Source organism: Micromys minutus, assembly GCF_963924665.1.
Source record: "Micromys minutus genome assembly, chromosome: 1".
NCBI lineage: Eukaryota > Metazoa > Chordata > Mammalia > Rodentia > Muridae > Micromys > Micromys minutus.
The window spans coordinates 243,300,418-243,316,848 of NC_137969.1; the positions used below are offsets into that span (position 1 = coordinate 243,300,418).

Below are 16,431 nucleotides of genomic sequence, written 5' to 3' on the forward strand. Positions count from 1 at the left end.
CAGAACCCTCAGCTCCTCCTGCACCATGCCTGCCTGGATGCTGCCATGTGCCTGCCTTGATGATAATGGACTGAACCTCTGAACCTGTAAGCCAGCCCCAATTAAATGTTGTCCTTGTAAGAGTTTCCTTGGTCATGGTGTCTGTTCACAGCAGGAAAACCCTAACTAAGACAACTATACTGAGTTCAAAGAGTATAAAATGGTAACTTCTGGAGCTATGGTAACTGAGGTTTGAATGGAAAGAAGCCACTAAAGATGTAGAGCATGTCAACCAAATATGTTGACATGTTGAAACTAATGTGGCATCTGTGTGTTCAGGGATCAACAAAGCAGTGATTTATTAGGCTAAACAAAGAATCATGAGTATGATGTTCAGGATGTTGGGGGTGTCAGGAACACTGATCTAAACACACATGAATCTATATTTCCTTCTTAAAAATGTCAAGAATGATACCACCCAACAGAAGTTTCTTCTGCACTGTCCAATACAATAACCATCATCTTTATGGGATTATATATTGCTAGCAAAACTGGAGAACTGTATTTTTAATTTAAATTACTTGCTTTAAATAGCTCCACATGGTTAGTGGCTACTGTAATGGACAGCTCAGTTCTGGAAGGGTAAAGGCTATTGTTCACTATGAATGAAAATCCAGTCACATTATTACTTTACTAGATCCTTTTATGTTTATTATTGTGTGTGTGTGTGTGTGTGTCTGTGTGTGTGTGTGTTGAAGGCATATAAGGGTGAATATGTCTGTGTGGAACACAGGAGCATAGAAAATAAGTCAGATGTCTTCTATTACCTTCTGACAGTCTTTAAAAAAGGGTCTCTCACTGGGGTGGTTTGAATGTGCTTGGCCCTTGGGAAGTGGCACTATTAGGAAGTGTGGCCTTGAAGAGGTGCAGCCTTGTTAAAGGAAGTCTGTCACTGTGAAGGCAGGGCCTTTAGATCTCATCTATATGCTCAAGTGTGATCCAGACCTTCCTGGCTGCCTTCAGATCCAGATGTAAAACTCTCAGTTCCTTCTCCAGCACTATGTCTGCCTGCACACTGCCATGCTTCCCACCATAATGATAATGGATTAAACCTCTGAAACTGTAAGCCAGCCTCAATTAAATCTTGGCCTTTATAAGAATTGCCTTGGTCATGGTGTCTGTTCACAGCAATGAAATGGAGATGAACTGAAAGCTAGATGAATGCTGGCTACATGGTTGGCTGATTTGCTGGTGAGATCCCAGAGTCTGTCTGTCACCGATCTTCTTATGTGGCTGCTGAGGACTCAGGTTCTCACGTTTGTGCATCAAGCCCTCTCACCCACTGTGCCATTTCTCTACCTCCTACTAACTGGATTTTAACTTCTGAAGTTGACGAGGCCATTTTCATTGATATATTCTGCAATCATCACCAATTTGTCTAATCTAGCATTACAGTGCAGTTTTATGCCCACCAAGGCCTTGGTGACATTCAACTTGTGCCAATTGCTAGCTCTGCTCTTTAGGCAAACTGAGTCACAAAAAAACAAACAAACAAACAAACAAACAAAAAAACAAACCAAATCAACCAACCAACCAACCAAACAGAAAACCCTACCATGCTAGTTGACTGTGGTGTCACAACCCTCCTCAGACTAAACAATTAGAGAAAGTCTGTTGTGGTGTCTAGTTTATGGTGAGACCCCCTCCCCTAGCATATTGGTAGAAACGGTAAGTTGCTGACAATGCTTTGAATACCGATTAAAGGTAATTTTGCATTTGGCTTTTGAATAAGGAAAACTGTTGCATAATTATTTCCAAAACAATATGATTTAAATGTTTGATCTTGGTAGCATGCCCCTATAATCCCAGCACTCCAGAGGCAGAAGCAGGGTAATAAATTCAAGAGCTTGCCTGGGCTTCATAGAGAATTCTAGGCCAGCCTGAACTGCATAGCAAGACTCTCAAAACAGCCTAAAGTACAAAAAACCCTACATTACACAATCTGTCAGATGCCTCTTTTTAAAGGAGCTTGAATAGAGCATATTTGAGTTCCAAATGCTTCCATACCTTCCCCGAAGCCAACACCATCAGCTTCTTCACAGTACAATCCCTCTTTTAGGTACCAATTTCTGTTCTAGTTGGTTTTCTGTTGCTGCAATAAACACCATGACCAAAATAAACTGGAGAAGAAAAGGGTTTACTTGAGCTTGCTGGTTATATAGTCCACCAGGGAAGCTCCAAGGCAGGGGCCCAAGGCAGGAACTTGGAGCAGAAAGCAAAGGATGAATGCTGGTTACTGGTATGCTTCCTCATTCCAGCCAGCTCAGTGCTCAGCTGAGATTCCTGTATGGCCCAGGCCCTGCCTAGGGATGGCGCCACCCATAGTAGGCTGAAACCCTCCTACATCAATTACCAACTAAGAAAATGCCTCATAGACACGGCCACAGATCAGTCTGATTTGGGCAATTATTCAGTTGAAGTTCCCTCTTACCAGGTGACTCTAAGTTTGTATCAAATGCAAGGCTGAAGTTAACTATGACATCACCCTTTTGTCCATAGTCATGGATATGCATAATTTTAGTTCAGTCATTTAACTGAAAGCATAAAACTAAGATCTTATCCCATTGGACATTTTGCTCTCTCAACTCATGCACTCAGTTCCTATGTCTCTATAACCACTGGCTGCTTGTGGCTTAAGAGTTCAGTTGGTCAAGCATAGAGACAATGAGGTCCAAGCGGAGCCAGTTATTTCTCTGTGTTCTGGCTCTCTATCCCTGACTCCATTGTGTTGCATATGCAGGACTATAGATCTGCCTTGGGCCCCTGCCTTGGAGCTTCCCTGATGGACTATATAACCAGCAAGCTCAAGTAAACCCTTTCCTTCCCCAGTTTATTTTGGTCATGGTGTTTATTGAAGCAAAAGAAAACCAACTAGAACAGAAATCGCTACCTAAGAGAGGGATTGTGCTGTGAGGAACCTGACCGTGTTGGCTTCTGGGAAGGTGTAGAAACATTTGGAACCTTAAGCTAGAAAAGCTGTTGAGCACTCAGCATTTTCTGTCACTTGGAAGACCAGATTACTGAAATCAATGCAGATGATGGAGGCTTGGCCTGCGACGTTCCAGAGGAAAGTTGGCCACTAAGAGATGTTACCAGGACTGTTCATGTGACATATTTTGAATGAAGAACCTGCAGAAGGGCCAGAGAGGTGACTCAGCAGTTAGGAGCACTATGTTCTTGCAGAGGACCTGGGTTCAATTCTCAGCACCCATCCACAACCTCAGTTACAGAAACTCCAACAGATAAGCACCTGGTATGCATATATGCATATAAAGTAAAAACAAATAAATCTAAAAATTTTAAAAAGAATCTGTGGGAGTGAAATTTTTTGCTTCACTTGGACAATGAGTGCTGCTCCTCTAGGATGAAAAACTCAGCTGTGATTTTAGAAGACACCTGGCTTGCTGAGGTAAAAGTCTTCTGGAAGCATTTCTTCAGTGTCAGCACACAGAAGCTGTGGTCTAGAGGGGCCAAGGCTGCGTCTCGAGCCGGCAGCTGAACTTGGCATCGGTTAAGAGTCTGCCACGTGGTACTAGTTTGGGCAGCGTGAGCGCTACACCGAAGGCGGCATGGGGAGAAGCCGAGGCTTGGCACAGAGTGGTAAGGATTCCTGGCCCGGGGCTATTCTTTCTACTTCTATCTAGCATCATTTGATTTAAATAATTTCACAGAGAACCATTTTCTTTAACATCACAGGATGTTCCACAGGCTCCTTAGTATACTATGGTATTTTAATGTGGCTTTTAAAAAATTGCTGACCCCCTTCATAGCTTAAGTTAATTCATTGGGACATGAACATTCAGTGGACCTAAGTTGTCAGCAGCCAGAGAACCTGACACAAGAAATAGGCAAGTCCCTAACATTGTATCTTTAAATTTTCAGATACTGATTTCACTAATATACAATCTAATATTAGAGCCCTGAGCAAAGACTCACGTTCCAGTTTATGCCCAATCACCGCCTCACGGGAAGATCCTGGGCAAGTCGCTTGACCTTCTTATATTTCAGTGTGTGAAACTAGCCATAAAACTGTGTGAAGCATGACCTCATTACAAACCCACTAGACTTGAAAGCTAAGATGTGCTTTGATATGTTAAAGAATTCCAAAAGAGCACTCATTGTTACAGCACAGACCGACAGAAAGTTGTTCTACGATGATTAAAATAATTCCAAGGTGAATGGCACATGAAAAGGGTTGAAAGCACTTTATTTAGTGAAATCCTTAAATGACACAGGGAACTATTTGACTGGTTTTGCAAAACCATAGATTGTAATGGTGTAACCAAAATAACTCTAAGGGATGGGAGACTACCAGATACAATTATCCCCGATAATTGAACATATTCTTATTTTTAGGACATCACTTCTCCCTTGTTCACTGCATACCAAATGTTAAAATGCATCTAGCTAACTACCTTAGGAAGTCTGACAGAAAAACAAATCCATATGCCTTTAGTGGTCATTAGTTACCATAAAATTCCTTTAGTGATCATTAGTTATAATAAAAATTCCTTTAGTGATCATTAGTTATAATAATCAGCTTGACTATATGGACCTGTAATTCACTGATTATTGATAATGCTTTAAACCGACTTTGTATTGAGTCTCTTTTCAGTGAACATAGGGATATTATGTGTCTGTCCATGAGTGGTTTCTAAACTATGTGCAAGAGGGGTGGCAGCAACCTTCCCGGGGGCTTGCCTGCTACAGCGTCTCCTTAAGCAGCACGTAGACCCTTTCTGTAGCATTCTAGAAAGAACTGGAAATTAAGCGCAGTCCCACAGTTGCTGACATACTGTCTGAGGTGATCCTCAGAAGTCCTCTGGCATTTGTGATACTCAGGGTCATTTTTGAATCTTTCAGAACACCTATCTGCCAACTTTGACAAAGCCAGAAAAGAAAGATAACCAGTCTTTCCGGAGGGGAGCAAGCTCATCACACATTTTGCCACAAATTCTGAAAGAAGAAACAACCTGCAGCCTGTCCGGGCCTTGCAAACAAAAGATCAAATTCTGTGCTCTGTCTTGGCAAGAAAAGACACTGCAGCATTTTGTTAAGATTTTTTTTTTTTTTTAAGTTCCAGGCTCCAAATTAAGATCTAAAAAAATTTTCTGTCGTCCCAACCCCACCCTAGTTTACAAAAGAATGAAGAATAGTAAATTTAAAGATTAAAACATTATTTGAGGACTATAATTAAGATTGTAATTACGATAGTCCGGCTCTATACTAGAGTCAGTTGGGTGTGTAAGTTCCAGCTGTAACCAGAGTGATTCTGAGTAATCTTTTTCCCTTCCTTAGTATTTGTGAATTTTCAGAACCAGGACAATTAGGAAAAACTCAAAGCTGCTCATTACATTAATTTTAGAAGCAGGCCGAATAGAATTTGCCACAGGAAAAAAGGAACAGACCCAGCAAAGAACAAATCTTGAAGCATCCTTAAAATTTTAGTAGGTATGTAAAACCATGTAAACATGACACAGACTTAGCAACTCCAAAAAGAGAAAAGTAACATATCTGGCCAATTTCTTTCCCAAGGCCAACCACCTTGCCTTCAACACATCCTCCTCTCCTCTGCAGCTAAAACTGTAAGGTTGATTCCCTCTCCCCGCGGCTGTCCTCAGCCCGCCCCCCTCCCCCGCCCCCCGAAGGTCCTCCCCAGTGGGGACCCAAGACGGTGGTGGCTCTGCAACTAGGAGTGGTGGGAGGGGGACACACAGGTGGAGTGGGGTTGAGTGACCGACACGCAGCTGGAAGCCCGAGGCGGCCCCTAGGTCTCGCTACGCAGACTCGTGCAGCAACAGGCCAGCGCCCTCGCTCAGGTCCCGGGCTCCCCAGTGACCCCTGCCCGCGCGATGGGCTCGCCGCGGCGGGCGCGCCTGGGGGGCGGGGCTTGCGGTGAGGTCCGGCTGCCGCAGCGCCGCCCTGCGCGAGGCGGTACTGCCGCGGCGGAGGGATACGGCGCACCGTATATATATATCGCGGCACACAGGCTCGCGCTACGGCAGAGGTGCTGGGAGTCTCGTGTCCGCGGTGCCGTTACTCGCAGTCGGGCGGCGGCTGAGAAGCGCACAACGCAGGTAGCGCGTTAGCAGCAGCAGCGGAGGCACCTCGGCGGTCACAGCCCCTGCGCTGGTGCAGCCACCCTCGCCTGCTCCGCTCTTCCTTCCTTCGCTCGCACCATGGTAGGTTGGGGTCGGCATAGCAGCTGCCCAAGCTTTCCGAACAGATTTGTGGTTGAGTTTTGGGTCTCCCCGTTTTCCTGGCTGAGGCTACCCCTTACCCCTTTTTGCCAGGTGTTACGCAGCAGCTGCGGTGAATGGGAATGTATTTCGGGTTTGCATCTCCGCTTTGGCTGCCAGGGAACCTCCTCTTGAGTTTTGGACGCCTCTAGGGCTGGACTCTACAGTGGGCTGTGCGCGGGCTGGAGCCGCTGCCACAGCTGCACCGGGGCCTTCCGCATCCACCCCCTCCGCCAGCCCCGCACCCACTGCATCCAGCGCGCCGCACCCGGGCTGCCTGCAGCGCAGCGCCTCGGTCGGGGCCAGCGGGGCGGGGGAGCCGGGCGGGGCAGGCCGCGATGTCCCGGGAGCCAGTCCCCAATCGCGGAGAATGAATGGGTCTGGGCGAGCCGGGGGCATACAGGCTTGGACCGCGGGCTTCATGGTGTCCTCAGCCACCTTCAGACCCCCTGATCCACCCAGCGGGGCGTCCTCCCTCGGCACCGGTCCCCTTCTTCCTCCCGGGGGGCGCGGCGCGGGCGTGAGCTGGGAAGGAAGGAGCCGGGGAAGGGTGGGGTTGGGGGCAGGAAGGCGAAGGCTGGGGGGCGGAGAGGGCGGAAGCGGCCGCCCTGCGCCCGGGCGGGGCCCCGCAGGGTGGCCGCGCGCGTGGCTGGGCCGAGCAACCTCGGTCCCCCTCCTGGTGCGGCGCGAGACGGGCGCGTTCGCTCGTGTCCGCGGGGAGGCCCCTTCCCGCGGGAGGTGCTCGGCTCACGCTAATTGGGGCGGCAGGGCGGGGGAGGAGAGAGTTGGCGCGCTCCTCGGTTTCCATTAGAGACGCAAAGTTTCTGCTAGGGAGGAGGCGGCGGCAGGCTCAGTGCCTGGGGGAACAGGAGCGGTGGGAGGTGCTGGGGTTAGACTGCACTAGCGCCCTGGGGGCTCCTTTGAGTCTTCACCCTAGTGCGACCCCCTCGCCTGGCATGCCCATAGTCTCAAGCTACCCCCTGGGCAGCAGGGAGATGCCCATCCCTTCGTTTCCGCTTTCTCTGCCGCCTCTGGATGGCCAGATGCGACTGTGCGGTTGGCCCTGTGCGTGTGCCGCGGCCCCCTTCTCCCTCGCCAGGCAGAGCTGACATCACCAGCAGCACCTTCTGCCCTGGCACGGCGGCTAGATCGTTCCTGGCAGGTTCTGGAACGCCTTTGACCCAAGGCCAGAATGACTTGGGGGTGAGATGGGGGGAGTCGTTGTCCCGAAGGTAGATGGACTTGACAGGACTCTAGTCAGAGAATTTTTCCCGAGGAGGTGGAACTCCTGTCCCTGGTCCTCTCCTACGAGGTGTGGCAGTGCTTCCTGTCGTGCAAGACTGACAAGGCGAGCATTACATAAATCGTGTCTCCATTTGCCTTAAAAGTAGCTTCCAGTCATGGATAGAAGGAAAGACCCACGTAAAATGTAAAAAGTAGTTCTTTCCCAAATCGATATATAAGGCTAGTTGCCACGGAAAAGAGATGAACTCAGTACCATCGGATATCTCTTGAGGTTTATTTTGTAACTAGCTTTATTAAGACATACATTCTGGCTAGAGGCACAGGTTCAGAGGTGCAGAAGCTAAGTAGTAGTGCAAATGAAAATCACCTTTTGTCGCCATTTAGTGCACAGAACATGGACATTCCAAGTATTGGCAATAAGCAGCGTTTTTGTCAATCTTATGGTGGGCAGGATTAATACCAGGAAATGATAATAGTTACTCCTGTACAGGAGGAAAGGGATAACCTATCGCCTCACAATTGAGGTGTTTTCTGGGTGCTTCATTTTTGCAGTTTTGTAACAGTCCTAGGATTCAGTCTTTTTCTAGCTTCAGAATCATAGGATGATTTGACCGAAAGGCATTAAGCCATTGTGAATGGTAGGCTTTTTAGCAAATAACTGCCTAATTTAAATGATTAAAAAGCATTTATTATACTGAAATGAAACCTGGGTGGGTAACCTATTACTATGTTTTTTCCACTTAATTGTTTCTCATAAAATGGGTATAAAAGCCTGTTAATCCAACCCAATGCCATTATGTAACTCCAGCGTGGAGATTTTGGAGGACCCAAAGCGCAAGGTGCATTAAAAAGCCTGCCCCTGGACAGGATCCTGGTCCTGGCTGCCTTGTCAGCGGCAGGGCTGGGTCTCTTGGATGGAATCAGCAACTGCAGTGTTTATGGCGCAGTAGGTGGCGCCCTTCCTTCTCTGCCTGCTGCTGCAGCTGCTGCTGTGAGTGCTTTAGCCACTAGAGGCGCCATTTCCCACATTGCGACTGACTGGTTTCTTTGCCAAGCTTAGTGCAAGCCGCAGGCCAAGGAAATAAAGCCAGCAGAGGCTGTCACTTCTTTGTCACCCTTTATTGTTAAGCTAGACTGAACAGTTTTCCTTTATTGTAGTAACTGCCACTAAATTCCAGTGCTAATGAATTCAGAACACTTTTTAAAAATACTGATTTGAAAAAAAACCCACAATTTTAAAGTATAATTAGGAAAGCTAGTTATTATCAACCAAATTTGTCAAGATTGAATTAAGATCTTTTCTTTCTCTGTGTAGGCTGATCAGCTGACCGAAGAACAGATTGCTGGTAAGTTGAAGACTCTGGAGAGACCCCAGGAAACTGGACCTGGGCTCTGCTTTGGTCTTGTGTCTTCTCTCTCGTCCCTCCATTTACGATCTGTGTGGTTTTTCTAAGAATTCTTAAGCAGCAGCAGTGAGGTCAGGTATTTTACAGATGCTATGGAAGGGACTTCCCTCTGCCTGTCACAGTCGGGTGTGCAGAGCTGCACTATGAACAAGACCCAGTGCAGCTGCTACCCTGAAATGGATTGTAGTTCTTAGGGCACACATCTCCTAGTAATCTACATATGGAATAGGTAAAAAATTAGTGCTGTAATAATTGGAAAATGAGACATCAACTTGGGTAATGGATATCTTACCATGTAAGTCCCGACCAGGCTAGCATTGAACTCACAGAGATCTGTAGTTTGCCTCTAGAATGCCATTATGCCCCGCAACATTACCCTTTTCATGTTTCCACCTTAATGTTGCTGCTCTTTGCCGAGGACTCATGGGTTCCCAGGAACCATATAGAAATTTGCAGTGGGTTATAATTAGTTCCAAGGGGTCCAGCGCTGCCCTCTGCAGACAGCAGGTACGAATGTGGCATACATGTAGACACACGCGCAGGGGATGCAAGCAAACACATTTCTATTTAGACTTCTAAAAGATGCCCTGGGTGTGAAGAGAAGAACGCAGTGACTGCCTGGGAATGACGTTTCTAGTAACCATGTTGCTATGAGACAAGGTCCATTGTGGCTCTAAAAGTGCAACATGAAAGGACTTTGTTTGAAGGGACTTTACTGTAACTGGTAAACCGAAGGTTTCAGATTACACCTAATGGCCAATTTAAGTATGTTCAAGCTAGTTTTCTTAAAAGGTAAGATATTGTGACTTTATTGAGCCCGGTCACTAGGACAGTGTTTGCTTCCTGGGCTCCTGTGTGTGAACCAGGCCCAGCTCTATTGTGATCATTATTTTATTGGATAGAGACCAGATGGCTTCTGGTAACTTGGACAGCTTGTTTTGGCAAGCCCTAGGGAAGTGTGTGTCACAACAGTGTTGGGTAGAAACCCTGATTCTAAAGAGCAAACTTCTCTTTTCAGAATTCAAGGAAGCTTTCTCCCTATTTGATAAAGATGGTGATGGCACCATCACAACAAAGGAGCTGGGGACCGTCATGCGGTCACTGGGTCAGAATCCAACAGAAGCAGAACTGCAGGATATGATCAACGAAGTGGATGCCGATGGTAAGAGTTTAGAACTGAGTGGGCGCTGGTGTTGTGTAACTCAAGTTCAGACTTGTTGAAGAATGTTTCTAAGGTCCCTAGAGCAAAGCAGTGTGCAGAGTTGCTTTCTCTGGTTGCCCCGGCCTCCTGACATTAGATTGTGGCCTACGTAGGTCGCTCTGCTGCTGTGTAGAGCATTTTCTGGATTGGATCACTATTTTCTGCTTACTGGGGCTTTCGGCTCCAGTCTTTATCAGCTGCCCCAAGTCCTGTGGAGAAGTAAGAACAAGTAGCCAGAGAACCTGCTTCGTAAAGAGCTGTTGTTTCTCAGAGACAAGCCCAAGGGCAGTGGGTAGAGGGAGCAGTGGTGTCCGAAGACTATAAGGAATTTGTGGAGTCTGAGAAGGGAAGCTGTGTAAGGCTCAGGGCCATCAAGAACCAGCAGCTTCCCCATGACAGTTGGCGGTTCATCCTATAGATTACAAACTTATTGCTACTTTTTGTCAAGGACTGGTTTGGAGGCTCCCTCTCCCCTAATTGAAAAGTCAAATATATCTAGGAATGCTAAGTTTTAAAGGAGCTAAGGAGGTACAATATGGATCTAAGCTGTACTTTCCAGGCAGATGCTGTGAGAGGAGCCATTGGAAAAGTATGGCGCCATAAAGTGTGAAAACGGGTTTTCCGTGCGCATTGAAAGATTATTGTTACCCTCGATGCTGCTTTTAGTGTCTGGTCAATCAACCGAACGGCAGCATGGGTTGGGCATTTCCTGTTGTATGTAAATCCTGGGAGGCCAGGCTCAGTAGGGAGAGTGTATTTGACTATCATATCATATGGCACAGTGGGAGAGGTTGGGTTGTATAAAGCCTTGTTTTGATACCAAAGAATATCTTTGGTGCTTATAGGTAGCGCTTAGTCGATTTTGTCTCATATAAATAATGTCAAAGAATTTAGAGAATGATGTTGTATTTGCTTATGTCATATACCATGTGGGGATTGAACCTAGGGCACTAAGCCATCCCTCCACATACACCAGCCTTGGAAGTTACTGTTTTAAATGTTCCAGTGAAAATGAATTGTAATGAACTACTAATTTTTCCTAATTTTATTTTCATTTATTTGAAGCTGGTGTTAATCTGGGATTTATCTTTGGGGATACTTATGCCTTAGCTTTAGAGGAGTCACTGGAGACATTGACTGTTGAGTGAATCCCTCTGACAGTGTCTTGAACACTAATGATCCTAAACTGAAAATGGCTTCTGAGCTTCTGAAGATGCCAACTTTAGGGGTTCAGGAGTAAGAATGAGTGCTTAGTGTCTGGGAGGCCCTGGGTTGGATCCCCAGTACCAAAAAAGGCCATGTTGGGTAGGGACATGGCTAGAAAGCCTGTAGAATAGGTGGAAGTGCTCCTGGAGAAGACCAGGGAGACTGGCCAGGGGGCAGCAGGGCGTTTTCTCCCGTCTTCCGCCTAAAGCATTTGTGCATCATTAGAGCATTGTTGGCTAGGCCCGAGGATGCTTCCTTTCTCTTTAGACCTGCCTAGTCTGTTTCCAGAGGTGCAGCTTCCTTTGCACCTGTAGGTGCTGTGGGCTCCGCCTAGTAGCGGAGTCACGTGCCATTGCTCTGTGCAGTGTTTGAGCATTTTGACTACAGAAGATCAACCTAAGAAAAACAGTAGTAGTTTATCATTCTGGTTACCACTTGAACATTCCATACAGTGAGTGGTTCTCAGATCATTATTGCACAGGAGTATCAGTGTGATGCTTATCCAGCATGAACTTTTTCTTTTTTAACTAAAGGGAACGGCACTATCGACTTCCCAGAGTTCTTGACTATGATGGCTAGAAAAATGAAAGACACAGATAGCGAAGAAGAAATCCGTGAGGCATTCCGAGTCTTTGACAAGGTAATCTTGCACACTTGCTTTGGAGAGGCACGAGTCATGGTGCCCTGTGCTGTCGCTGCTGGAAGTTGTACCTGTTGGTTGGTTGGAGTTGGCCTGAGTGTCTGACCCTTTAATCTGACTCCTGTAAGTGACAGTATAGGCCCAGCAGAGAGAACACTGAATTGACTGTCCCTGTCTTTGTGATGTTCGGTGTCTGTCTGCTTTCTGTGTTTGACAACCGTTGGGGTCTGGGGCTGGAAGGAGGGTGGATGTGCAGAGTCGGCAGTAACTCTGGAAGCTGTGATTGAGTTGCTCTCCTCAAACCTCTGTCTACCATTCCCTGGTAACGCCACTGCTGTTCATAGGATGGAAATGGTTACATCAGCGCAGCAGAGCTCCGCCACGTCATGACAAACTTAGGAGAAAAGCTAACAGATGAAGAAGTAGATGAAATGATCAGAGAAGCAGATATTGATGGAGACGGACAGGTCAACTATGAAGGTAAAGGCCAAGTTTCTTGAGCCTGGTTTTCAGTAGTGTCAGGCCGGTTACAGCAGGTTAGCAGCTGCTGTGGATGCTCACCGGTTGTGCTGTACACAGCTGTGTTCATTGCAGCTTCTTTTGAAGATACTGAAACGTTATGATTATTTGTCTTTTCAGAATTCGTACAGATGATGACTGCAAAATGAAGACCTACTTTCAACTACTTTCCCCCCTCTAGAAGAATCAAATTGAAATCTTTTACTTACCTCTTACAAAAAAAAAAAAAAAAAGAAAAAGAAAAAAGTTCATTTCTTCATTCTGTTTGTATCTAGCAAAACTGAATGTCAAAAGTACCTTCTGTCCACACACAAATCTGCATGTATTGGCTGGTGGTCCTGCCCCCTAAAGATCAAGGCCCTACATCAGTTTTACAGTAAATACTCGGACTACCTTATAAGGAAGCACTTAGTGGACTCCTTAAAGTTCCATTTGCTAATGATTAATACACTGTTTGGGCTGGCCAGTTTCTCATGCATGCAGCTTGATGATTGAGCACAGTCAGGCATTTGTATTAAAACTGAAAAACGGAAAAAACAAATTTAAAATCTCAGATGGCTTCTAGTTCAATCTGTTCAGATAAATTTGTCAGCAGCCAGTTTACTGCAAACAAACATTTAAATTTGGTTTACCTCAGGATGGTGTGCAGGAAATGGGTGAAGGCTAAACTTTGAGACACAGCCCTAGAAGTAGGATAGTCCTCTTCAAGTGCCCCAATCCCATGGTGACAGTGACACCCTGGTGGCGAGCCCGAGTATGATGGTTCACCGCTGTGCGCATTGCATTGGAGTGACGTGAGCAGGCTGTCACCAAATCACACACATTTTAATAAGAAATGTTTACTGAGGGAGCATCTTTGGACTCTCTTGTTTTAAAACCTTGTGAACCATGACTCGGAGCCAGCAGAGTAGGCTGTGTCTGTGGACTTGAGCTCACCGTCAACATTGCTGTTCAGGAAATTATAATTTACGTCCATTCCAAGTTGTAAATGCTAGTCTTTTATTTTTTTTTTTCCAATAAAAAGACCATTAACTTAAAAGTGGTGTTAAATGCTTTGTAAAGCTGAGGTTGGAAGGGGGACAAGGCCAAGGCCGTTGGAGGGGAGATGAGCGTATATAGAAACACCCAACATCCAATGCAAGCTGCATTTTCCACCCAGGTTCTCTAGCATCAGCTCCTGAGACCAGATAGCGGGATTCTTTGTCATCTATGACCACGTAAGTCTAGCTGTTCTCTGTGTGCACACGCACGGATGTGCAAATCAGGGTGGGTTGCTGTTTGGAGTAGAGCCCTAGTGAAGGAAGCCCTCTCAAGCATGCAGTTAGGATGTCTTGGCTGTGCGGTTGCTGACCTGTTCAACTACATGAGGCCATCTGTGCAGGAGACATGATTTAGTGTCTATAATCCTGTGCTCACTGTATGGTGGAGGCAGGCTGGTCAAAGACACCACCTTTGGTTCAGTTTGTAATTGGTGATACTTAACTTTAGCCTTCTTTATTGTTTAAGTTCACTGCTTTTTCTCCCCGTAAGTAGAGATAATGCTTAACACTCTGGCTTGAAAGCAAAGAAACAAAACAATATCCTAGAATTGATTTTGTGTCTAGTTACAAACCTGTAACCAAAATGTAGACACGCTGGTACTGGTCCCTTCCAAGGCACTGGTCTATTTAAAACGTCCCCCTTAAAAGTGTGCTGCGTTTGAAACAAAGGGCCTTGTACATTTTTCAGGGTGTTAACTGGTTGTATCTGATTAGCAAGGAGTTTTGCTTCCAAATCTGGGGTGGTAGGGAGCTGGCAGGCTTCTAGCAAGGCAATGAGAAGCCCTTGGCAACCACACGGGCGCACTTGGGGCTAACCTGTAGGCCCCTGGTTGCCCCCTCTCCTGCTCCCTGTCTTTCTGGCATTTTGTAGCTCCTTAGATTTTTTTTTTTTTTTTTTTTTTCTGCCAGAGGGATGGGTCAGAGCAGTAGAGAGGAAGACATTGTCTGAGCGCTTCTGCTCATCCTTGGACTGGGTGGTTGGCAGACAGGCTGATGCTCTGTACGTTAACTTTAGTGTCTGAGTCATTAGGTATTCCCTTCTGGCAGAGAGGACTGAGGGTTCCAGGTGTGAAGTGAATGGTGGTGGATATGTCTTGTAAGAGGATTAAATTGCCCAGTCAATGACCCAGTCTCAGGCTTGTGGTCTGTAACCTCTTGGTAGTTTCAAAGGGGGTCGGAGGTGGCTTTTTAACAATTTACCTCCTATCTTCAACCTTTTACCAAGTCTGTAGAAGCTGGGTAGACAATACTTTAGCAGCCTAATATAGCCTGTCCGAAAAGGTTACCTTCTAAACAGGATTCTTGTGTGGCCAGGAATCCTGCATGGGAACCAGAAACTCTAACCCCCCAGGAATGTGAAGCTGGGGTTTGGAACTGTAGGAGGCAGAGTCCCCCCACCTCAGCTTTCTGGCATCCTGGGGCACAAGCAGCCCAGGACTTGGTGTTGGCAGTTTGAGTGTGAGGTAGAAAGAGTGGGGTGTCAAAGCAGTACCCTTGAAGTCGGATAGCACTTTTCTGTAAACTGTCCCTCACTTATAACTACTCTATAAATATATACATATATTTATATAAATATATATATATAAAGTGACTAGTTAACTGGCATCCTGCTTTAGCCTGAGACTTGCCGTAAGAAATTGCTGAGCCCTTGGCACACCTTACATCGTGTGTTTTCTGTCTGTTGGGGGGAGCTGTCGAACAAGGCAAACATCTTGATAGTTCAGATAGGCTTTAATGTACTATTGCCAGGGAAGGCTTTTTCTGGTTTTTTGACAAATTTTTGCACACTTTAATTGGTGTCTTTGAGCAACTTAAACACACTGAAGATGAGCTATTGTACATATTTTTATATTCTCTTTATAAGTGCATGTCCAACGTGTAACTGTATTGTAAGGAATGGCTGCCCAGTAGGTCTAGTGCTTCTGTCACACAAGAGGGATAGTGTCTGTCATTCACCCCTCAGCGTCCTGGGCACTTCTTCTTGAATGGAGACTGTAAATTTGGTCAAGTCAACTGGTAGTTATCTTAACCATCTGAATGATCTATTGTGTGTCCTACATGTCTTTCCCTTTGGCAGCGACCGGAGTTATATTGATGTGTCTCAACTGACCCCCACTCTGCTGACAGTCACCTACTTTTTTTTTTTTTTTTTTTTTTTTTTTTAATGCCCCTTGAAGTTGTCCATAGGAGACATTTGCTATCTATCCCCTTGAGTTAGAAATCAGGGATGTGTGCTCTTCCCTTAGACCTACAATGTTCACTAAACACCTATAGCAAGGATGGTGGTGGTCCTTCTGTGACTGAAGTCACCCTTCACTGTGGCTGTATGAAAAGGATGTGTTCTTGGACGTTGTGTAAATCTTGAGATAAACTGTTTTGGAGATTTAAACACCTCTCTGATGGGGGACCAACTCTATGGAAATTGTAAATAAGTTTTATTTATAAACCTGGCACTGTATTCAATAAACATTTCTGCAGCCTTTCATCTCTTAACTGTGAACTGTGTAGGTTTTTAGCGCTCATAGCTTCCAGTCCCCTTTGCCCTCTACAAGACGCCCCAAGTGGACTCCCCAGGGCTATGCAGCAGGTGAGCATGTCCAGCCAGCGATGGCAGGGACAGCAGAGGGCCTAAGCGGCCTACTCCAGCATTAAGCACTTTGGGGGTTACCCAAACTCTTAGCAGATTAATATCATTTGACTTTGAGAAATGTATTTTTAAGTTGGCTGTGGTAAAGCAGAGGCAAATGGACCTCTTGAGTCTAAGGCCAGCCTGGTCCACTTGAGTTCCAAGTCAGCTAAGGCTACACATATGGAGACTCGGAACAAACCTAGCAAGCAAACAAAACTAAAGAAGTCCTAAGATGAACATTTTAGGTGGCAGGATGGAGGTGTAGTT

General features: G+C 46.0%; 1 protein-coding gene across 1 annotated transcript; it reads left to right on the top strand.

Annotated features, from left to right (window-relative positions):
• The first annotated feature begins 6,049 nt into the window (after positions 1-6,049).
• Positions 6,050-16,015, top strand: CALM1 (calmodulin 1). Its single transcript, XM_080920515.1, has 6 exons — positions 6,050-6,221; positions 8,839-8,869; positions 9,948-10,091; positions 11,870-11,976; positions 12,321-12,456; positions 12,616-16,015. The coding sequence occupies exons 1-6, from the start codon at positions 6,219-6,221 to the stop codon at positions 12,642-12,644; spliced, it is 450 nt and encodes a 149-aa protein (XP_080776641.1). The 5' UTR covers positions 6,050-6,218; the 3' UTR covers positions 12,645-16,015.
• The last annotated feature ends 416 nt before the right edge of the window (positions 16,016-16,431 follow it).